This window comes from the organism of the source record quoted next, unplaced genomic scaffold, assembly GCF_019419815.1.
Source record: "Pyrus x bretschneideri cultivar Hongxiangsu unplaced genomic scaffold, Pyrus_bretschneideri_v1 Contig16, whole genome shotgun sequence".
NCBI lineage: Eukaryota > Viridiplantae > Streptophyta > Magnoliopsida > Rosales > Rosaceae > Pyrus > Pyrus x bretschneideri.
The window spans coordinates 654,139-678,747 of NW_025999457.1; the positions used below are offsets into that span (position 1 = coordinate 654,139).

Consider the following 24,609-nt stretch of genomic DNA (forward strand, 5'->3'; position numbering starts at 1 on the left):
ATTTTAAAGATCCGAATTTTTTTTTTATAAGAATGATTAGGTAGAAGCTGGTTTGAAATGCAAGCAAGCAGCCATGCACGGCTTTCTAGCTGGCCTCGAGTTGACAGCAGACATGCGCCCTCAAGAAACCAACAGGATCCTCTTGGCCCTTTTGACGAGGATCTTAGGAATTCGTGAATCGTGTTCGTTTATCGTACATTGTGCGATCAATTTTTATCAAGTACTGTTTGTGTTTAATTTTAAATAAAAATATTTAAAACAATTTATAACCTCACGATATATAATGAATGGACACAATTTACAAATCTTCTGAATCCTCATAAAGAGAATTCGACGAGGATCTAAGGAAAAATGCATATTAACACATAAGAAAATAACATTAAAATAAGCAAAATGCTGCCAAAATACACAAAGTAGTGCAGTTGACTAAATAAGAGTAATGCTAGGTATACCAACTTTTTGATTAAATTTGCAAAACTTATGATGTGTTACTGATACAAAATAAGCACGTTAATCAAAATTTTAATAATAATTTAATCTTCAACAACATCCATGCCATATCATATGATTTGCGAAATATAATATATATATATGATTTTTTTAGCAGTACCCGATTAAATAATCATTTGTTAATTCTTTGTTGTTCATTGAATGTATGCGTTATCACCGGAAAATGATGACTAATTTATTCCTATCAAAGGGGACTGTAGAGAGTACAGTAACACTAATCTAATAATTTGTTAATTCTTTGTTGTTCATTGAATGGAAAATGATCCTCTCCATAGTTCGTATTCCTTCTATCAAATTTATACAATCAATATCTAGACTTTTGAAATTTAATTCAATGATTAAAAATAAGAAATTCTTTAAAAGTTATAATAATTTTAACCGTTTAATCAATTTTTAAATGTTCAAATTAATTAATGAGAAGAATTTAATAGAAAGAATCCGAAAAATATCCCTTTCTCATTAAATGTATGCGTTATAACCGGAACATGATGACTAATTTATTCCCGTCAAAGGGGACTGCAAAGGGTACGGCAACACTAATCTAACTCTCACAAGCAAACGATTCTCATAAATTATTGTTGTTTATTTTTTTTGTTCGAAAATAACAATTCTCACAAGCAAACGAATTTATATATATTAAAAATACAAAATCATGCACATAATAAGATAAATGAAGGAAAAGACAACCCTACTCAATAATTGTCACTAATATGGCAAAAATAGTAAACGGAAATAATAATTAAACACCATTTTACTTTCTTTTTATTTATATATATTATTGTTTAATTATGTTTGTTGTTTTTATTTGATTTTTTTATTTATTATTCTGAAGATCAAAAATATAAAAAGTACGCATGAGAGAAAAAATTGTGTATGATTATCTTTTTCTAGGGTTTAGGCTTTAGAGTTTAGGGCTCAGGGTCTAACATAAAAAAATATAATTTTTATAAGTCAATCATGCAAACTTTTTCATGTGTAAAGAAAGACTAGAACGTGTGCAGAATTCATGATCAAGATTATAAAGAAAATGAGTTCCCCTACGTGAAGAAGAAACAACCAAAGGATATAATGGAAAAATGCATCTTTTTAAAATTATTATTAAGAAAAGGAGAAGGGTTCCAAATTTTTACAATAATTATGAAAAAAAAAAAGGAATTTTAAATTCAAAATGCATGAATAATTTTTTTTTATATATTTAAATTGAAACAGATACGTATGTGATATGCACCCACGAAAGATAAAACCAAAATTTGATTTCTGACGTCCACTAGCAACCAAACATGAAATTACACCACTCATGCATTTCTGAAAGGTGAAGTGAAAGGAGATAAGAATGCTTATTCAATCACTTCCCTTTTGTCCAGGAAAAGGAAATTATGGGATTTAATTGGTTACAAGTGTGAGACCTAATGATGAAGCATAATATTCGACGTCGTTTTCTCGCGTCTACGTGCACCCATTTGCATGTCAAACCTCACTTTGGAATTTGGCAGGGATTTGTCCATCAAATACTACAGTTTCGCGCCCAACAGTTTATAACGGAAACACGTTAAGATCATCTTCAAGTAACGAAGAACTAAATGTAACCTTTGGCTATATTTTAGTCCTTTAAAACTGAAATCTCTTGTATCTGAGATTTGTCAATAAGTAGAATGATACCGCTTTCCTCATTTTCAGTAAAGAATAAAGTTCTTATTTCACACTAACATAACATTATTTGACCGTATAAACGTCATAATCAGATCATTTTATATACTATGCAATCTGTTGCAATCTGATCTTGATCACTCCTAATCTTGTGCAATTCTAGGTAACCAAACGTGCTCTCAAGGATAAAAACGACTTGGCCCCAACTTCTAACTATATTTTGAAATCTATATTAGAAAAAACTTAAATGAGTTGTTCAAATTAATTATTCCTTTAAACTATGAATTTCTTTTATAGGCTAATTGTCATATGATCCACCTAAATTATTTAAGGCGCTTAGCTAAATTGCTATTAAGGATTAAGGTATCTCTTATCGGCCAAAATATTAACGTCAGCATGTATCTAATAGTTGCCTTCTTAACTGAAATTAGACAGTATGGCTGATTTTGACAGAAGGTATATATCGCTTGCTTTGCTTTGTTTCCCAATTTTGCACGTTACATAGAGTCATCTAAAACCCAAAAGTTAAGCTATTATGTTAAAAGGATCCGACCTCCCAAGTTGGCCATTTGCTTTTGGTTTCTGCCAACTGCATAATGGAAGAAAGACTTGGCCATTTTCCCCTCAACTTTTACTCAACTACGGATTTTTCTGCTATTGTCAATTTCCTCTATCAACTATATTAATCGTCATTTTCCGCTATCGTCATGCTTACCATTATTTCATATAATTTTCCGTCCAAAAAAATGTCACTCTTGTGATTAAATGTGACCCCCATATTTCTACTTTTTCATTTCTTGAAATTTGAGAGCACTCCCACCGTAGCATTTTGCTCGGGGGACCGGCTCCAGAACAAAGGCCCGAGGGCCGGTGGAAGGCGTCCAGCGTGACGCAGGCCGGGGGACGGGGGAGGCCCGAGGGCCAGGCCCGTGAGGAATTGACAGGCCTTGAGCCCGGGGTGGGAGTGACGCCATGCTGACGCCAGGGTGGCGTCAGCGTATTATTTTATTTTTTTTGTGTCAGGCGCGTGCACCCCACCCGCGCGTGGGGGCGCGTCCTGACAGTTTAATCAGAAAAAAAAAGTTTTGTCTGTTACCGTTGGGAAGCCACGTGGCTTCCCACGGTACGTTAGATCCTAACGGTCACTTAATGTGGACCGTTAGATCTCAACGGTAAAAAATTTTAAAACTGTCAGATTTAATATCCACCGTTCGATCTGAGATCAACGGTGGATATTAAAATGCTTTATAAATTAAAAAATAAATGAAAAAATAGTTTAAAAAATCTGAAAAGTTACCGTTGTGACACGTGGCACAATCTGGAGCGTTGGAATTCAAATTTTTTTATATCCAACGGCAGAGATTAATTAATTGAAAAAAAATTCAAAAAAAGTGTAAAAAATTCAAAAAAATTCAAAAAAAATCTGAAAAATCTGAAAAAAATTGTAAAAAAAATTGTTTTTACTTTTCTATAAATACCTTCTCATTATCATCTACCTTCACAACAATTTCATATTTTCTCAACTACTTTCAATCACATTCCTTTCTTTGTCTCAAAGTTTGAATCCATTTTTTTTTCAACAAAATGACCACTGGTGCAGGTACGAATTGGTCGCTTATTGAAGATGTTGCGTTGTGTACTAGCTGGGTTGAAGTTACTCATAGTTCGCTTACGGGTAATGAGATGCAGTTGCGAGAAATGTGGAGTCTTATTCATACCAATTATCTTGAGAAAATTGGTGGGAAAAGAACCAAAGAATCGATGTCCAGTCGTTGGAAATTACTTTGCCAATCGTTTAGTACGTGGAGAGACGCTTTGGCACAAGCTAGTAATAATATTCGAAGTGGGGAAAATTACTCGGATATGGTAACAAGATATTATTATTTATTGTTTGTATTCTTTATTTGTTACGTACAAAATTTATTATTTATTGTTACTTATTTGTTACATTATAATTATGTTGTTTGTTACATTATAATTATGTTATTGTTACTTATTTGTTACATTTATTTGTTACATTATAATTATGTTGTTTGTATTATTTATTTGTTACTTATTTTCATTAAAATTAATGTATATATATATATATATATATTTGTTAATTATTTTCATTATTTACTAAACTTGAAGCCTTCTTATTTGCTTTGTTACTTATTTTCATTATCTTTGTTACTTATATATATATATATGTATATATTTGCTAGTTACTTATTTTCATTATAATTATTTATTTGTATTATTTATTTGTTACTTATTTTTATTGTGTAGGAACTTCAAGCACAAGCTTGGTATGCTGCCAAAACCAAAAGCAAAAATAAATCATTCAACCGGTGGGAATGTTGGAATATTGTCAAAGATTGTCCTAAATTTAGAGTTGTGCCAGTTGGTCCAGAAGTGCACATGAACAGCACCCATCTACACTCTACACCCGATCATGTTCATGAAGATGATGCAGAAGAAGTGCCCGAAACGCCCCTCTCTGAACAAGCGTCGGGTTCGACCCGTTTTCCAATTAGGCCTCAAGGTAAGAAGGCTACAAAGAGAAAAGGGAGTGCTTCCAAGAACGATTATGCAAAGTTCATGGAAGAACTTACTCGCCAAAGTGAATTGACTTTGGCGAGGGAACTGGCGAAAGATGAGGCTGATAAGGCTGATAAGGCATCAAAAGCAGCAGCTGTTGAGAGAGAATTTTATGCTAATGAGAGAGAAAGAGAGCTACTTAGGCAAGAAAGGGAACATGTTAGAGAAGAAAGACGAGCTCAACAAGATCGTGAGATTATGAACATGTCTTTAGAAGGGAAGTCTCCAAATTCTAAATTTTTTGGAAGTCAGAGAAAGCGGACGTGGTGCGAAGGAGGCGTGCAAGAGAAACAATAGCAAGCCAAGGTGGTTCTAGCACCGCAAGAGAAGATCATCCTAGCAGCACAAATTGGTTAAGTGATGATGAATAGAGTACCTTTTTGTAATCGGAGCCCATAATTTTCCAATCACTTTGGGTTGTAATTTATTATTTATTGTTTGTATTATTTATGTTGTTTCCATGTTCATGAATATTTATTCAAATTAATTTGGTAAGTTATTTATATTAAGAATTAATTTGGTAAGTTATTTATGTTGTTAAAAGTCCATTAAAAGTTCATCGTTCTAATTAAAAGTACTTTACATACATTACATATACTAAGAATTACATAAACATAAACATAAAAAAATTACATAAACATAAACATAAACATACTAAGAATTACATAAACATAAACATAAAAAAATTACATAAAAAAATTACATAAACATAAACATAAAAAAATTACATAAACATAAACATAAACATATACTAAGAATTACATAAACATAAACATAAAAAAATTACATAAACATACCAAATAATAAAACACACCAAATAAAATAACATAAACATACCAAATTCAAAATAACACACTAAAATGAACTTAATTATCCTCAGCTTGTTTCAATGCCCACTGGTGCTCTATCAAGTCAATTTGTCGGGCATTGTGCATGTCTGGCATTTGAAATGCAGTATATCGTTGAATGAGCCTTTCATTGTAACGTCCATCCCTTTGTAATGGCTCATGTTGCACGGGGTCATCGGTGGCGTCATGAGCACAATATATACGTGTTCTTGAATTGTTCATCGGGTCTGGCTCATATTCATCAACAGCTTCATAATCGTACTCATCTTCCACAATCATGTTGTGAAGAATGATGCACGTCATCATGATGGATCGAAGCGACTCTACATCAAACAATCTGGGCGCACCCCTGACGATCGCCCAGCGAGCTTGGAGGATACCAAAACAACGCTCCACATCCTTCCTGCACCCCTCTTGACAGCTTGCAAAGTGTTTTTCCTTCGCACTCCGCGGACGTGGCACTGTTTTGACAAATGTTGACCAGCGCGGGTAGATGCCGTCAGCTAGGTAGTATGGCCCGTCGTACATACGTCCGTTGACCTCATATGTAACTTTTGGTGCCTTTCCTTGCAGGACATCGTTGAACACTGGGGATTGGGCAAGGACGTTGATGTCATTTTGAGCTCCCGGGACCCCGAAAAAGGCGTGCCAAATCCATGTATCAAAAGATGCCACCGCCTCCAGAATGATACTTTTTGCCCCTTTTCTGTCCCCGTAAGCGCCTTGCCATGCACTTGGACAATTTTTCCACGTCCAGTGCATACAATCAATGCTTCCAATCATCCCAGGAAAGCCACGCATCTCCGCCTTCTTCAACAGCCGCTCCAAGTCCATGTGTGTGGGTTTGCGGAGGTACTCAGCGGTGTAGATAGATTCGATTGCTCCGCAAAACCTCATCAGGGACTCAAGAATGGTTGATTGCCCCATCCTCGTAATCTCATCCACTTGGTCTGCAGATGCTCCATATGCAAGCATCCGCAAGGCAGCAGTAATTTTTTTCTCCGGCAGTAGACCCATAGCACCAAAAGCATCTTTTTTTTGCACAAAATAAGAATCATGGTTGCAAACAGCAATCATGATTTTGTTGAACAAATGTCGTTCCATTCTAAAACGACGTCTAAAGTACGTATCAGGGAATGCACTATTAGGAACAAAATAATCATCCAAGAGTTCCATACCTCGTCGTTGCCTGCTTCTATCAAGGTTTCCGGAACGCCTGGGCCTGCAGATCTGAGCCGCAGCTTGGATGACTCGACGGGAATGTGAGGCTCTGCCCCTTCTTACGTCGTCATCTCTCATTTGACGCTCCTCATCTTCTTCCCTCTCATTTCTTACCCCCTGCTGATTGAACATTGATTCTGATTGGTTAAACAAGTCTTCCTCTTCCTGATTCAATTCCCACATCATCCTTGAGGAAGAAGAAGAAGACATTGAAAGAAAGAAACAGAAACTATGAATATTGAAACTGATTTTTGTGAATAAGGAAGCAGAAATTATGAATAATGATAGAGATCTTGAGAATTTTGGTGTGAGATTTGTGAAGATGGATGGTGGATTATATAGAGGATTCAGAAAGGATTAGGTTCTGCATAATGCCACGTGGCATGCCGTCATTCGTTAAAAATCTGATGGAAATCTATCATCCAAGATTGTTAACAGATTATGACACGTGGCATGCCGTCATTCGTTTAAAATCTGATGGAAATCTATCCTCAAAGATTGTGAACCGATTATGACACGTGGCGCGACGTGATTGGTTAATAATCTTATCAGAAATCCATATTCTAATTATTTATTTTGTATTATTTAATAATACTTAGGATAATGACACGTGGCGCACCGACAACGATTAAAAATCTTATCCGATATTACATTTAAAATTATTTTGTATTAATTTTATAAATAAAAAAAATACTAATATTTTATTGCCTATTGCCAGGGCTATAGAAGTGTAACGGTGGAGATGCAAAATCTATTGCCAGGGCTACTTACTGTTCATTAAGGGCAATTACTGTTCATTAGGTGGATTGAATAGTATATTGCCAGGGGGGAGGGCTCCAACGCTGGAGTTGCTCTACATTTTTGATGAAGTTAAATAGATGAAATATTGGAAAACATGATTGTACGTCCGAAATCAGGATAAATTTTTCAGTGTAATCAATACACGGGGTGGTACATCACATATCACTATGCAAATGATGGGATATATGTTTTAAAAAGTTAATAACTTGAAGAATAAAATTTCTCACAACTTATATAAAAACATGTGGTGTACCCTCGGTATTCTGATCACAATGAAAAATTTCTCCGAAATCAACCATTAATAATAGTTTGGGAGATTTGATCAATATAAAAGTTCAAATGAGAAATCAGCAATGAAGTACAAGATAGAATTGGCAATATACTTAGATGTAAATTAAAATTAACGATAAGTTTAAAAATTATGAAGATTTTGCCAGACGGAATTGCAATTGAAATTAAAGAAATGTTGGACCACATGAATTAGTCTGAAGATATAAGGTTTTCCTATTATAACAGGTTGTTCAAATGTTTTCTCTTTCTTTTACTTCTCAAAGTTTTCTTTTTTTATCAACAAAGAAATATATTTATAAACATGAAACCCTCTTCGCTGATAACAATCACGTCAATTGCCCAACAGGCTGGATAAGGATACTGGCAACAAAGTCAATTGCCCAAACATGAAACCATCACCCAAACATGAAACCCTCTTCGCTAATAACAGGCTGGATAAGGATACTGGCAACAAAGTCAATTGCCCTCTTCGGCCTTTACTCTTTTAAAATTGTTTTTCTTTTTCCGTGAGACTTTGGGTGATGGTTTCTATCAGCAAAAATGCTGTACTCGATAAACAAAAAAGCCCTTTGGGTAAATTACAAACTATTTTTCTTTCTTTGCTTTGTATAATCTTATTTGTTATTTTATTTATTTTAGTGCGACGATTAAAATTAAAGAGAAGTATATAATGGAGAAATATGGCACAGCAAAAGGGCACTTTGTTGAACATGAAGAATTCAGGGGTGAGATTGCTTTTAGGTGGGGAGCATTTTGCTCACCCTCATAAATTATGGTTATGATTCATATACACGTAATTACTTGTCACGTGTTCTTTCACTTAACTTTAGTTAATTTTTTTTAAATTGAAAAAATATTTTTTAATATGAAAATTAGCTAGAATTAAATAAAAGAACACGTGACAGATAATTAAGTATAATGAATATGCACTATAATTGTGGTGGTGAGCAAAAGAGTTTAACTTTTTGGTGCGGCTACCGTTCTAAACAATTGGAATTTGGAACCTTCAAGTTCCACTCCACCTCTTTCCCATTTGCCGTCTGGAAAACTCCATCCTTTTTATTTTTCTCATATTCGTTCTTTCTTTTGGCACATTTCTTTTTCCATTTTTAAAGGCATGTTGATAAAAAAAAAAATTAAAATTAAAAAAAATAAAATAAAATTCTGTAAAGGCTTAGTCATAGAAAAAGGAAAAAGAAATTGTTTTCACTAAAAACCTTTTTGTCGTTTCAATTTGAGTAATGTTAAAAAAATTAAAATTTTATATTAAATTTATAAATTAAAGGAATTGTTATTGGTACTCCAAAAATCTTATTTTGCACTACAAACTAACAATAATTAGAAAGAAAAATACACTTATGAGGAGTGTAGAATGAGATTTTTAGAGTGCTAATAACAATTCCCTAAATTAAATGACAAAAAAATTAATAATTCAATTATTACTTAAATGTTGATGTACTTATTTCTTATTATAACACTTTATTTAGTTTCTAAATTTAGTATACCTAACTCTCAACCGTCCCCGTCACCATCTCTTCTTCTCGAATATGTTCTTTTTATTATACTCATTTACATGACATTTTTATGACATATAAATAAAAAGTGCTTATTTATTTTTTGATTGATATAGTTTTAAAATGTGATATATAAATTATGTGTGATTTAATACTATAGTTTAGTGTCATTATTCTTTACTTTTAAGTAAGAGATCTTACGTTCGATTCACGAATTTGAATCACATTAGTATAGCTTATCAATATGAGATTTAATCACCTTTTTAATGTAGATATTATTTTTTGTCTGTACGTAAAAGTTTCTCCCTAATAAAAATTCTGATAAATCAAGACCACACGTTTTGGGTTCCACCATTATATCAAATCAATATACCTTTTGGTCAAACATTAATATTCATTTGCAATGCCACGGGTTACATACACGTCGTTGGTTCTCATCCCAGAATCTCCTCTGCCTCGCTGCCTTGCTGCCTCGCTGACTCCCTCCTCTCTCTCTCTCTCTCTCTCTCTGATTAATCTTTTTCTTACCATTTAAAATTTATAACAGTTAATTAAAAGCTCTCTCTTTCTCTCGCTATTTGTGTATTTCATTTCAGTACCCCTGAAAACCATCGCAGAGAGACCAAGAAAACGAAACCAAAGCTGCATACAACTTTGATCATCAGCAACAACCTTGTACGGTTCTGGTACTTTCTCAAAACATCAATCTTCTCCTTTTTTCTCATATAATTGTTGTTAGCTGCCCTGTTTTCTTAGAAATGTTTGTTCTTCCTGGTATTGGTCAGTTTAATCTTTCTAAATATTGCTGCAAATTGGTGTCTTTTTTCAGAGCTTAAGTTTTTGATTTCTCCCAAAGTTGCACCTTTCATATTTTAAGTCCAAAATTTGATCTTCGACATTATCAAAATTGTTCCTTTCTTAATTTTAATTTCATCTTTCATTGTTTCTAAAATGGGTTTCTTAAAAAAATTTAGAAAACAACATTTAAAGGGGTCTCTTTGATTGTTGAAAATTTCCTTCTTTTGTTTGTAATTTTAGTTTTGTTTCTGCTGTGCGCTATACTACTCAGGTGATCTTGCACAGGCTGGTCACATGGTGAAAAATAATAATATAATTTTATTTGGAATTTTTTCTTGAAAAAAAGTTGATGGGTTAATTTTTATTTAGAAAGTAAAAAATGGGTTTTATTTAGATTGGGATTCACTGTACTATATATATTTGATTCTGCTATGTCTCTGCAAGTTTCCTAAGGTGTTGACACATGGCATGGGTTTGTGTTGGTACTCAAGCTTCTTGTCGTTTTACCCCTTCTGTTTTCTTTTTCTTATTTTTTATGTTTCTGTAAATATTGAGGTGTATTGGTATTTGTAAATGCTTATCCTTGTTTCTCTCTCTTCATTGAGGTGGTGGCAGAATCGAGGAACTTTTTCTGTTGGTCTGTGAAGGCGGTGGTGGTGGGATTTTTGGGGTGATAGTTTTTTGAAATGGTGGGAGAGGGAAACATCAAGGCTGAGGACTTGAACTTGTGCTTTGAGAAGCTGAAGATGGAAGGAAGGGTGATGATCACCGATTGGAAGGATATTCCGATGGAGCTGCTTCTGCAAATCCTGGCGCTTGCCGATGATCAGACGGTGATCACGGCGTCTGGAGTCTGCCGTGGCTGGAGAGATGCTGCTTGCTTGGGCCTTACTCGTCTCTCCCTCTCATGGTATATATATTTTGCCTTCTCTATATTATGTTTTTTACTGTTCAAAGAAAGGAATAAATATATTAACATCACCTGGTGGCATATGACCTTCGAAAATACGATTTTTCGTTCGTGTGTGTGTGTGTGTGTGTGTTGGGATTAAGCCCCTGGTTCCAATAACTTCCAAAATTATCCGCTGTGTGTACAAATATTGCTTTGCTAGGTCGTTCTCTGTTTTCGTGTTATCCGTTTGGTGGTGGTGTTGCTCTTTGGGACACAATATGATTCCTTCGGTTGTTTTTATGAATTTAAGTTCATCTGAACGACTGTTTTTAGTTTTAAGATTATAAGAAATTGATGTGAACTGCAAGAGTATGCAGGGTTATGTGACAATGATTCTGTTATTAGGTGATTAGACTGATTGTATTGCTTACCCCTGCTGCGTAGTTGTAAAGATTACAATTGATTAACTTCTCGGAGTTGGTGATTGGCCTGTCTGAGGCTCGTTTCGAATTTCACGTTAATCTAGTGTGGGAGTAGATTTAGTTTGTAATTTGTAGAATGCTTATGCTTATTCGTTCGGTTTTATATCAAGCTGGATTTTCTTTTGTGAACTCACAGGTATTTTGAATCCAGGGTAGTGGCAATTTTTGCAGCTTACCCTATATTAATTTGTGTTGGGTGGTTGCAAATTAATGTTGCTAGGGTCTAGATACGTTTGCTTATGTTAAGAGCTCGATTCCTTAGATGGAATGAATCAAGGGGAAACCCTCATGTAGGATGCTGAATCAAACAAGGTTCAAAAAGGAACTAAAAATCTTATTAAATTTTAGGACTATCAAAAGATAGGAACTTAATTTTTCCAGGTGCCAATCCTTCTCCTCTGTTTCCAGAAAGGAGATAAGTGATGTGAATGTTTGTAGAAACTTTATGAATTGATTTAAGTCGTTCTTTTTATTTTAAATGCCAACTTGATTTGTCAAGTATGTTATCAGGTGCACCAAGAACATGAACAGCTTGGTCCTATCTCTAGCTCCTAAGTTTACGAGATTGCAGACTCTAATACTGCGGCAAGATCATAAACCCCAACTTCAGGATAATGCTGTTGAGAGCATTGCAAACTTCTGTCATGACCTGCAGGTCCTGGACCTCAGCAAAAGCTTCAAGCTCAGTGACCGCTCCCTATATGCCTTGGCTCACGGGTGCCCAAATCTTACAAAACTAAACATTAGTGGGTGCTCGGCATTCAGTGACATTGCTCTTGAATATCTTGTTGGATTTTGCCAAAAATTGGAAGTCTTGAATCTTTGTGGTTGCGTCAGGAGTGCATCAGACAGGGCATTGCAGGTAAAGCAAAGATTAGATATTTATTTATTTATTTTGTGTATTATCTGAGTTGGCTCTATTAATACAATTAAGATCGCGTGCAGGCTATTGGGCGTTACTGTAGTCAGTTGCAGTCTCTGAATCTTGGTTGGTGCGAGGATGTAAGTGATGTTGGAGTTATGAGTTTGGCACATGGATGCCCTGATCTCAGAACTGTTGATTTGTGCGGCTGTGTCTTAATATCAGGTATTTGTTTTACAATACTCGCTGCCTGTTACAGTTGGTTTTAGTGGTCATATTTCTTTGATGTTATTTTTCCACATGCATGCGTTGATGAGCGCATTGCAAAGTTGTACGTGTTGCTATTATGAAAAGTTGCATAGCCTTGACGGTGCTGCTTCAGAGTCGGTTATCACAGTCCATCGTTAACCTTATGGTAGCCATTTCATGATGTCTCAGTCAAATCCCTAATGGTTTGCTGGAAATTTTTAGGATATGCTCAGTTGACCCGAAAATATTATTGAACCAAAAGGGGAGACCCTAGAATTGAAGGTCTGATGCCTTTATTCTTTGATTGCAGATGATAGTGTGATTGCTTTGGCAAACAGTTGTCCTCATTTGCAATCGCTTGACCTTTACTACTGTAAGAACATTACAGACAGAGCAATGTATTCCTTGGCCCAGAGTCTAGTGAAGAACAAGCCTGCAGCAATGTGGGAATCCCAGAAAGCCAGGAACGACGAGGAAGGGCTTAGGACCCTCAACATCAGCCAATGCACAGCACTCACCCCTTCTGCTGTTCAGGCGGTGTGCGACTCATTCCCTGCACTTCACACCTGCTCTGGAAGGCATTCCCTCATCATTAGCGGCTGTTTGAACTTGACGTCCGTGCATTGCGCCTGTGCTGTCCAAGCTCACCGCACTGCCAACGCCTTTCCTCATTCAGCTCATTGAACCGATGAACGGAGATTAGGGTAACAATCTGGAAAAGTGTTGAAAGGGCCGATAACCCTTAACCACATTACATGTGTTTGTATTGAGATGTAAGATATTGGTCGCAAATGGGCAGCAACCATTTGTAGGAACCTACGGACTTTATCTTGACTTATGTTATCGGTTTTCGAATATTGAATTATGCAGCATTTTAGGATGCTCGAAAACAAATTTAGTTACTCAAAGCCGCTATGGAGGCCGTTCGCTTCTTAGAACACTTACCTGTCGACTCTACGAGTCCTGGCTGTTGATGCGCCTCCCGTATACAAGTCATTTAACCCTCATGTCCTCAACTTCCTTGGAACTTTGAAGACAAAACATCTAGTGTACGCAAAACCAAAAATCACTCAGATTAAACCAAAAATCACTCAAATTTGAAGCCGTTGGATTAAGAGTTTATGGTTTCTTAGAACCGTATCACAAGTACACCATGAGTGATTAAACTTGAACTTCCTTATTGGAATATTGACCACATGTTTCTATACCAGTTATACGCCAGGCATTGGGAACTGGGTGGTAAGAGCTTCAACTCTTGTCTGCAGATCGGACACTCGATCCTTTAGAGAGAACTCCGGGGAAGCTACAAACTTCATAAAGTCTTGAAGCTTCGGTCCTGGAACCGAGCGTTTGGCATCTATTGTTATCTGCACGCCCTCGTGAATGTGGTCGGCAACTGCTACGAATTCTCTCTCTGTGAACCCTCTCGTCGTCATGGCAGGCGATCCAATGCGAATGCCGCCTGGCACTACAGCACTCTTATCACCTGTTTCATCAGATAACAAGAACTCCAATCAAATTCAGTAGTTTAGCCTAATCCTCAAATCCATTGTCCTTCGTAATCATTTGATCCAAATGGGGACTTAAGACTCACCGGGTACTGAATTCTTGTTAAGGGTGATAGAAGCCATGTCAAGAATTTTCTCTACTCGAGCTCCATCAATACCCTGTTAATAAAGGAAGCGTCAAACAACATTGGTAAATTACATAGGTTATGAATCGATGCAAAAATCCAATTGTAACTTCAATGCTGAACCAAATTCGATAACTTGCAATTAGAGAATAATTATCCTCCAAGATGCCGTAATCTTATATTTCATCTACACATGAAGAAAACAAAAACAAAAAAGCCTAAGCTCCAGCAGTGAAGGAACAGTCAATTCATTAATTCGTCTCACTCATAACCTCTAAATACTAACCTTTCAAGAAATAAAAGATGTTAAATAACAAACAATAGCTAAACGTCCACATTTCAGAACAAGCTCTTATATGAGAAGCAATAAGAATTCTATATTGAAGTTAAAACAAATAAATTACTTTAACAATCTAGGAACTTACTAAAGGCCGCAGATCCACAAGAACCAGATGGTTATCGCTTCCACCAGAAACTAGTTTGTATCCAAGTTCAGTCAATCGACTTGCAAGAGCCCTACAATTAGAGACCACCTACAAGGTAGAGCAGCCCCACAAACTTAGGACATGCCTCAGACACTTTTTACATGAGGAAAGTATAATTGCAGTACCTGGTTCTGGTAAGCCTTAAATTCTGGAGACTGTGCATACTTCAGGCAAACCGCAAGGCCCCCAATAGTGTGGTTATGAGGACCACCCTACAAAAAGAACTCAAGCCTTTTATCGTTTTATCCTTTTTTTTCTAAATTCAGAATATAAATGATGAACTCTTACAGAAACAAACAACTGAATATATATAGTTCCAATTTTTTATCATGCAACAAGTACAACTAACCTGTAAACCTGGAAAAACAGCATTGTTGATGGCAGATTCTAAATCGACCCCAAGAACCGGATCTTTCTTGAAGAAGATCATTCCACCTCTTGGGCCTCTTAAAGACTGAAGAGAAATGTCTTAAATTTGTCAGATTATCCAATTGTGGATCACAACAAAGAGATCACATGCAAAGATGAAGCATACCAAGTCTAGAGGAGAACAAAAGTGGCACTTTGACATGTTTAGAAGTCCATAACTTTTTTGAATTTGAAAAAATTGGTGAAGTATAAATACATGAGTGAAGAAAACCTTGTGTGTTGTTGTGGTCACAATATCGCAGTGGTCAAAAGGATTTGCAAGCACAGAAGCAGCAATAAGCCCACTTATGTGAGCCATGTCCATCATAAGAAAAGCACCAACAGCATCCGCGATCTTCCCATAAAAATAGATGTAATTCATCAGTTGCCAAAGAAACCGGAGTGCTTATAAATGATAATAAGGAATGAGACATAAAATACTAACCTTCCTCATGCGAGGATAGTCGAAATCTCGAGGATAAGCACTAGCCCCAGCAATAATGAGTTTTGGTTTAAATCGGTCAGCCATTTCCTCAAGCTTGTCATAATCAACCAGACCTGGGTTTCGTTTTTGTTTTATTTTGGGAGAAAAAAACCAACATCATTTCAAAAGCAAATAAATACATATTTAGCACATCTGAAAGACAGCATCTTTCTTATTAAAAAAATGAAATGAATTACCTGTGGATTCATTGAGTCGATAAGACATGGACTCAAAATATATGGATGTGCCTGATACCCGCCGTTTAGGAGTCATGAAACCATGAGACAAATGTCCCCCATGAGACAAGTCCAAACCCTAAGTTACAACCACATTATTAGTAGACACCAATAGGAAAGAGTAAAACAAAGCCAAGAGGACAATTCACCATGAGACGGTCATGAGGTTTAAGAATTGCTGTATAAACTTCGAAATTAGCAGGAGAACCAGATAATGGTTGAACATTAACACCCCACTTCTTTCCATCTAAGTGAAATGCATCCAAAGCCCTTTTTTGGCATAGTGTTTCAAGCTCATCAATGTGCTCATTGCCGCCGTAGTACCTGAATGTATAACCAAATGATGAGATACTAATAATTTTAATAAAAGGTGCTTGTTGGACTCGCACTACTCTGAGTCTGAGAATATGTACCTTTTACCTGGTAATCCTTCTGAATACTTGTTTGTGAGACATGAGCCGACTGCCTCCATCACTGCCCGGTAAGTAAAATTTTCAGAGGCAATAAGCTCAAGGCTCTTGAGCTGACGCTCCTTCTCCTTTGTAATAATTGCACGTACCTCAGGGTCAGCCTCACTTAACCCATTGTCCACAAAACTGCTTCCACTACCTGTAAATCAAATAATAGAATTCATTAACAAGTCATACATAATTCATGGCCACCAACCAACGATTTGATACTTCATCAGATGCTGGGAAATTCGAGGCTGCACATATTGTTCTTTTGAAGATTTCTTTCTTTTAAAAAGATTGGTTCTTCTTTCAAGAATTAACTAATGAAATTCTGCAGTTCTACTGAAAGTAGTGATTACGAAACCTCTAAATACTGTGACATATGAGGAAAAGTTTTTTGCTGTTTTTACAGTGAAATTGACATCAAAGGTTCTATTACAGCACCATAACACTAGCAATACCAAAACCTAACAAATTCCGAATGAAAACCCTAAAAAATACATATCAATACAATCCACTAACGAAACCACAAATAAACAATCAGAAGTAATTGATATCGTTTCAACTGTTGGAGTATAACTACCTCCGATTTCAGGCAAGGGCACGGAGACAGAAGAAGACGGCCTTCCAGCAGTCAAGCTTCCTTCAATGTAAGAATAATATCTAGCAGTACCAGTACCAGGCTCACACGACTGAGCTTCAGCTGATGTGAATATCCGGTAAAACTAAGCCCTTTGTTGGGAAAAGCTATTCCCTTTGTCCAAGTGGGTTGTTGAAGAGAACCCATCACTGCAGCTCCACCACAAGCCTGCATCTTGGCTTCCAAATACAATAATACCTCACAAGCGTCCTGCAAACTCCACAGAAAACCCTGATATCAATAAATATATACCTACACACACACACACACACATATATATATATATATATATATATAAAGTATATGTATAGGGCCATATATCTTAATAAACAGAAATTATGCACAAAAATTCACTCCTTAAACTTGTTTTACATATGATGGGGATCTATCTGCAATTCAAAAGGGAAATATTTTGCCAAGCTGATGAATGAATGAATGAAATTACACTGATAATTTGTTGACAATTTATGCTTTTGACTGAAGAATGTATAATATAAAGAGGGATTAATAGTAAATTACCTAATAATCAGGTATGGCGGCGAGAGAGCTTCCTTTGCAATCCAGCGTAAGGGAATGAAACACAAAAGGGAAAACGGTGGCAGTGGAGAGGAGAGGGTTTAGTGCCTCAGGGTTTTTGTTCTCAAAACACCCGGTTGGCCAACTTTTATTTTTTAATTAAACAATTCAAACGCGAGGAAAATTTGTGGGGACGGAGTTAACTGGTAGGGAATCGACTTTAGAGGGTTACATCAACTGGATTGTCGATACTACCCTCCCACTTGTTAACTTTTGTGGAGATAATGGACGGAATCTGCTAGATCATCAACCTACAAATCCAAGTTTGATGAGATGTAAAAATTATATTGACGTTATAAATTTAAATATAATACTAACATGTATTAATAGAATTATTAACTCGACAATTAGATAATACTAACATGTATTAATAGAATTATCATCTTGATCATCAGATAAGGATAACATTAAATACATAGAAGTATTGTTATCAGTTTCCTAAATTATGCTTATTTTTTAAGGGCAAAAATCTGATTTTTCCTCTTAGAAAAATTGTAAATTTATAATGGACAGAATATGTTAGAGTACGTTTATTTACAAGGACTTGGAAGTAACATAACATGTGTTTGTTAACAACCAAATGAATGAATAAAAATACCAGGGACCTATTGGTTTTTGATGCCTAAAAAATTAAAGGTATCCTATTTATTTCATGCTTATTTCTTCTTAAACTAATTTCTTCTTGTCTTTGTACTACGTAAGTAAACATGCTCTTACTTTATTTTCTCCTTTGGTTCACGTGATAACTTTCTTTACAACCCGGAGGCCTCCCTGCTTTAGATTAAAGGAAAATATGCATCTCTATACAAATAATTTCATGTAAGGTTAAGATTTTGGGACACAAGTTTCTTTTTCCAAAATTAAGAAAAATAATTTCATGCTTACAAATCTTCATGTACAACTAAGATCAAGAGACTCACGTTTTTTTATATTACATTATTACAGAGCTCACTTTATACTCTATTTCAAATATTCAACTGTCTATTTAAGAATACTCTAATAGATGAATACTGTAATAGATAATATTATAAAAATTCATCTAAATCGAAAACCATATTTAACCGTCAGACTTAAATATAGTATTTCTGTTTATTTTCTTCATTACTAATGTGTATATGAATAACTATTATGAATGAATTTTTGCAAAAATAATTACAAACTAAAAATGGTATTTTTTTACTCGTTCATTCTTTTCAGTACTATATGAAAGTTTTAATATTTTCAAAAATATTTTAAAAATGGTATTAATATTTAATATACTGAGTTATAAAATAACTTTTTTATAATTTTAAACAACGACATAATCCAGTAATTACCTACAATACGAGCCATATACAGCTTTAAACCTTCGAGTACTCAAATGCGAAACTTTATACTTGAATTGTAAGGGGCACCCACAGAGGTGCGCCCCTCCAAAAATTGGCGTATGCCACTTGAAGCGACGAGCACACGGTATTCTTTAGTAAAAGGCGAAAGAATAGTTCGCTTTGTGCTCAACGCATGGCTCCGTGAATCATTAAATCCCCAGGCTGCTTTATTTTATATTACCGACTCCTCCTCTTTCTCGCTTCTCCTCGTCGATGTGGGACTAAAACCCATACAACTTCTAGTTTTAGTTCCACTTGATTAAACCAGACAGCGATTAATTTTGTCTTGCTGCATTGGGGTTGAAGCAGTAGCTAGTAAGATTACGATTCTATTTTCTCCAATTTTCAGAGAGGTATCAGCAAATCACAGAGAAAATTTCATATATAATATTGATGATTAACAATATATCACTGCACTCGGAAAATATTTTTGAAAAATGTTGTTCCTCAGAAGTATAAAGGCATTGGGTAGATACATTGACACACAACACTGGCTTGCATCATTCAACATCATATATTTTCATTTTCTTTTGTACACAATCTCTTCATCGTCGTCAACGTCGTATGCTGGATTACAAAGGCATCGGAAGAGTCTGCCAATACCCTGCTAGGGAAGAAAGAAAGATGAACCATCAGCCACGGCTTCTTTCTAGCTATTATTTCTTTGTTCGTCGATATATTTATATTTGTTTTTAAACACATATGTAGATTAGTGAATATATGCTTTCGGTATATTGCGTTAGGTGTATAGGATCTTATAACGTGCCTGAGTGAGAAGGGAGTTCTATATGAAAGCGGTCGTGGAGAATCCTCTTCAGAACTGCTATCTGAACTGCTTCCATCATCATCCGTGTCAACAGAACTTTTCCTTCTTGACGTTCCACCATTTCGCAGTCTGCTTTTCCTCCTTAGACCAGGAAACAAAGGAAAATTGTAGTGTCAGCAGATCATCGGTGTCTAGACGTTACATAATATCTAAGTTCGATCATTGATTAACATTACTCATATGTTAGCATCGTTTTCTAATAACTTGACAATTGAGCATGTATCTACAAACATACAAGGGAATTATAGGCATGAAAAACCATTGCACTCAGGTTTATTTCTTAGGTAGATGATCGATCAAGATGACGATATCAAATGCATCATACATAAAAAATGTTCCTGTATAAGGATTTTGCAGAAAATTGTAATCAACTGAACCTGAAATATCCTTCCCAGATGTTTTAACGCCAGAGCACGAGCTTTAAGTTCCTCCTTCCTAACATTATTTTCCCGTAAAACCTGAAGTCAAATTTCGAATCATGAGAAGGATCTGCACCAATCTTTTGAACATAATTCTTGCCAACACACTATAAGGAACTCAGCCCCAAAGACACTGTGATTTCTTGGCTTCCGCTCACATAAACTGTAAAACCGTTGCTTTGTGAGTTCAGCAGGGAGACGTTATAAACTGACAGGGGTAAGAAACAATGTGGGAGATGGAAAAGAGAAACGAGTTCCATGAAAACTTAAACTTGATGAAAGAAACAAGTGCCCCATTGATTGAAAGAAACCACTAACCATTTGGCAAACATGCAAGAGCGTTACTTCGATGTCCACCACATTGAGTTTCCACAATGAGTTCAAAAGTGTGTCTTTGTTTAAGCGTATATGCGATTCAACATCGTTTTCAGGGCCACTACCATCCATTTTAAATTGCCGACGGATTTCTTCCTGAAGCTGTAGCAACTGATAAGCACCTGAACTCAATTTTATTAAACTTATTAGTTGAAAAAATAATTAAAGTTCCTAGTAGAAAGTATGAAAAGCAGTGACTGAGGGGCAAACCTTTGCATGCAGTCATCTGTGACTTCCAGAAATGTCCCTTATTACGGACCCACTCAGCCACGAATGGTACCCCTAGGAATATGGTTTTCTTTCCAAGCTCTTGTGCTGCTTGTCTTGAATATACGTAGCCAATAGTGTGCAGCATATCAACTCCGAAGGCTGCAAGTGTGACAAAGCATTAGTAATCTTCTCTATGCAACTTACAACTTCCACACTATGATACAATCACTATTATATAAACTCATGACGCGAAAAGACAGATGGGGTGTCAAATGAGCAAAATACAATCAGTTGCTTTGTCAAAGCATACAAAAGTTTTGGTAGAGTCGGCTTCAGAAACTTATCCCACAATCGTTCTCCTGAAACACATGCAGGTTCAATAATGTGGATAATACGGGCTCAGAAATTAGTAGCTACATCAAGCCAGAGTAATAGGATTTAGAAAGACAGAGAAAGCAGGTACATAAAATCAAAGCAAATAAAGATGCAACGGCAAATTTTAAGAAATGCATGACTACTTTCATTTGAAGCGGTATAATCCGAGTTATGCATAAAAATGGTCACTGGATTTGAAGTGATATATGAAGTTCTTGTGCAGAACTTAAAACACCAAGTAAAATATGTTCTAATTGTAATATTATGCCATGTCTTCATTAATCAAATAAGAAATAAAACGAAACTTAGTTGACCTGCATCAGAAAGTCGTTTAGCTTCGGATTCAGCATGCTCTAAGAATCCCGCTTTGTCACCAAGAACATATTGGTTAAGAAGACCTTTGAGCGAGCTAGCGAGCTTTTCTTCTCTTTCTTTCTGGACAGCCTGCGTTTTGTAGAGGAACAATTGCATAAAAGGATTGAGAGTTAAGGAAATTAATGATAATTTCAAAGTGAAAGTTACGCCTAGCTATAAGATAGCCTGAAGATGCTGAAACTATTGCAAACAGATGTGAAATCGTCAAAGAGTGGTAATTAATGGATTCAGGCGGGAACACCTTATGGGAACCGAAGTTTTCAACCCAGCCATGGCGCCACCCCATAAAATTTTACATATAGCCAGACATCAATTATGCATTTCAGTCACTTGCATGAGAAGAATGAACAGATTCCTTCTAAGGAGAAAAATACTAGTATTTAGTTCATTCTCGAATTTACTTGCCTTCAATTTATCGTGCACCTTCTCGGTGCTGTCACCTTCACCAGCTAATTGAGAGGAAGCCATTGATGTTACTGCTACATGTCCTATGTAGTCCTCAAATAATTCACTTCCGAAAAGAAAAGCAAAAACAGCTGTGGGATCAAGCATGGTTTCCCTTAAGAGAGACATCAAATTATTAATTATCAGGAAAAGATCAATGCACAGGAGATTAAGAATTAATAACGTTCTACCACAATACTTTCAAATTGTGTCAAGAATGTCTTCGATGAATAACGGCAAGAACAAGTAACAAAGGCTGTAAACGATCAATTAGCATGTGTGTGTGCGCTGCGCACATGAGTGTCTACGAGCATAAGCAAATGTAAGTATTCTACCTAGATATGCAATGCTTTCCATTTCGATCATATGCATCTCTTTGCACCGGATCACTCAAAACCTGATAAGCTTCGCCTAGTACCTGGTTACAATAAGATTTATTAGATAAACGAAGAGAACAATCGCTCAAAATGTAGGAAATCCAACATATATGGCCTCACTGAAATTTACTTGCAGCAGAGTAAAGTAATGACAGGGCAAGGCTGCCATAAATATTAGAGTTGATTGTCTTGAGGGTGGAAACCAATAATTCTTTAGACACCATTTGATTCATAAGGGTGTAGAATTTGGTTAAAAGAAGGATTAAAAAGAGGTGGACTTGCCTGAAATCTTTCGGCAGCCTGAGGATCATTCGGATTTTTATCCGGGTGAACTTGCTTTGCCTGCACAAATATTAACTTCTCCCTGTTAAATACTTGAATTTCTGATAGAAGTTTACTAGAATATGAAGATATAAGCTGCATTATTTCGCCAAGATTTGAACAAAATAAAGCATAATCCTCAAACAAACATCACTGTAAAGCGATTTATGAATGAATCAGCTAGATATAACCAAAAAATAATAAAATCAAAGGAAGCAACACTGATCAACATTGAAAATAAATTATGTAAATAAAATGCAAATATTGTTAAATATACTAACATGCTTATCGAATTAAGGCCTTGTTTGGTGTCCAAGATCGGATTGGATTAGATTAGATTTGATAACTCAGTAGTTCAATGTATGTTGAAAAGTTAGCAAGAGATGCACGTCGCTGAATCTAGTGAGTTATCGAATCCAATCCAATCCAACTCCATACACCAAACGAGGGCTAAGCTGATAAATGGAGGAGAAGAACCTTAAGATAATAAGCTTTGCGAATTTCCTCCTCAGAAGCGGAGGGAGTGACGCTGAGGACATCGTAGTACTCAGTTTCTTTCACCATCTCTTGCTTCAGCTGATCAGCTGATCAATCTGGAAACAACCACTAAGCTCAGACAAGGAAAGCTAGAGAGAGAAAAAAGGATAGAAAGAGAGCATTGGCATTGCAGCGAGTGACTTTTGCAGGCTTGGCTTTCCAGTTCCACGGAAAAGAAAAAAATAAAATAAAATAAACAAACTGCTTTTTCGCGGGAGCGGAAGGCAACAGTTCTTTTTAACTGTCTGTCCCCATGGAGTCATGGACAATGGTGGCCCTTATGATTACCATGGATAGACAGCAGCAACTGCCATCTTACTTTCCGCGATTTCTAGTGTGTTTTGGTGTATAATATACCGAATCTTTTAGTTCTTAGATCCATAAGATTTAACGACCAAAACTCATATTGTATAAAATACACCGGAAACATGTTAGAAGTTTCGTTTACGTTACCGTTTTACTTTTATCATTTTGAGTATGTTTTGATGCGTAATATATTCTTTTTTTAACAGTTAGATATTCTTGATCAGAAATTTAATGATCGAAATTTAACGACGTTGTATAAAATACACAGGACACGTACCAGAATTTTTGGTTACTTTATGTTTTTTTATCGACTTTCCAAGGTTTTCAGAGCAGTCGCTGAGTCACTGAGTTGGATGCTTCGCTGTTGTGGGACTCTTGCCTTTTTTTTCCAAGTGCAGGTCCATGTAATGTGGCTTTTGCATGGGCATTTTTCAAATAGGCGACCCAGGTGGGGAATTCATTCGGAGGCAGGAACTCCACTTCTTTCCTTTCAAATGGGTTTTTGAGATCAATCCCCATCAAAATGGAGATTTTATTATCTAACAATTTTTTCTTTCCAATAATGATATTTTATTTCAGATTAAGGGGTGAGGATTAAGATTAAGTTATATGCTGGACTCGTCATAATAATGAAGTATCTAATTTGTCGCTTATGGGAGTCGAATTTAAGACTTTTCGAATACAAATAAAGAAAAATGATATTAGATTGTAATTATAGTGATCATGATTCTAAAAGACACTAGGCGTTAGTTGAGCGCAAGTAAACAGGCTTGAGAAGGTATTCGAGCTTGAGAATGCGGTATTTGGGAAGACATTTGAGCTTGAGAAAGTGAAACCGATGAATGAGAAGTCATTGAACTCTAAACCGATGAATGAGAAGTCATTGAACTCTACCCAATTGAAGCTTGTTGTTGTGTCTGTGAATTAAGAGTAAGAGAAACAATGCTTGAATTCAAATTGGTCAACTCTACCCAATACAAAAAGATAAACAATATAAATTAAATTAGTTGTTATAAGCTTTAAAAAGCCTAAAAATATTTTTTTATACTATGTTGTTCGTTTATGTTT

General features: G+C 35.8%; 2 protein-coding genes, 1 non-coding gene and 1 pseudogene across 5 annotated transcripts; 1 reads left to right on the forward strand and 3 right to left on the reverse strand.

The window, feature by feature from the left end:
- The first annotated feature begins 9,809 nt into the window (after nt 1–9,809).
- LOC103934815 (F-box protein SKP2A) lies at nt 9,810–13,552 on the forward strand. Of its 3 annotated transcripts, none has more exons than XM_009344566.3 (5): nt 9,810–10,098; nt 10,816–11,120; nt 12,095–12,446; nt 12,530–12,671; nt 13,006–13,552. In XM_009344566.3, the coding sequence occupies exons 2-5, from the start codon at nt 10,897–10,899 to the stop codon at nt 13,377–13,379; spliced, it is 1,092 nt and encodes a 363-aa protein (XP_009342841.2). In that variant the 5' UTR covers nt 9,810–10,098; nt 10,816–10,896; the 3' UTR covers nt 13,380–13,552. The 3 variants fall into 3 exon arrangements, with proteins under 3 accessions (XP_009342841.2, XP_009342842.2, XP_009342843.2); XM_009344567.3 differs by having other exon boundaries at nt 10,826–11,120; XM_009344568.3 differs by having other exon boundaries at nt 9,810–10,087; nt 10,826–11,120.
- A 218-nt stretch (nt 13,553–13,770) lies between these two features.
- Nucleotides 13,771–17,846, reverse strand: LOC103951115 (serine hydroxymethyltransferase 3, chloroplastic). The gene is given in 13 exon segments (XM_009362403.3): nt 13,771–14,181; nt 14,290–14,362; nt 14,754–14,861; nt 14,939–15,025; nt 15,163–15,267; nt 15,454–15,576; nt 15,667–15,779; nt 15,903–16,020; nt 16,091–16,265; nt 16,355–16,550; nt 16,977–17,078; nt 17,081–17,243; nt 17,553–17,846. Coding segments are annotated over 12 exon segments (1,602 nt in total). The 5' UTR covers nt 17,208–17,243; nt 17,553–17,846; the 3' UTR covers nt 13,771–13,906.
- A 1,152-nt stretch (nt 17,847–18,998) lies between these two features.
- LOC125475850 lies at nt 18,999–19,115 on the reverse strand. Its single transcript, XR_007257238.1, has one exon. It is a non-coding gene; the product is annotated as a U5 spliceosomal RNA (small nuclear RNA).
- A 229-nt stretch (nt 19,116–19,344) lies between these two features.
- On the reverse strand, nt 19,345–23,543 carry LOC103951118 (annotated as a pseudogene).
- Nucleotides 23,544–24,609: the final 1,066 nt, after the last annotated feature.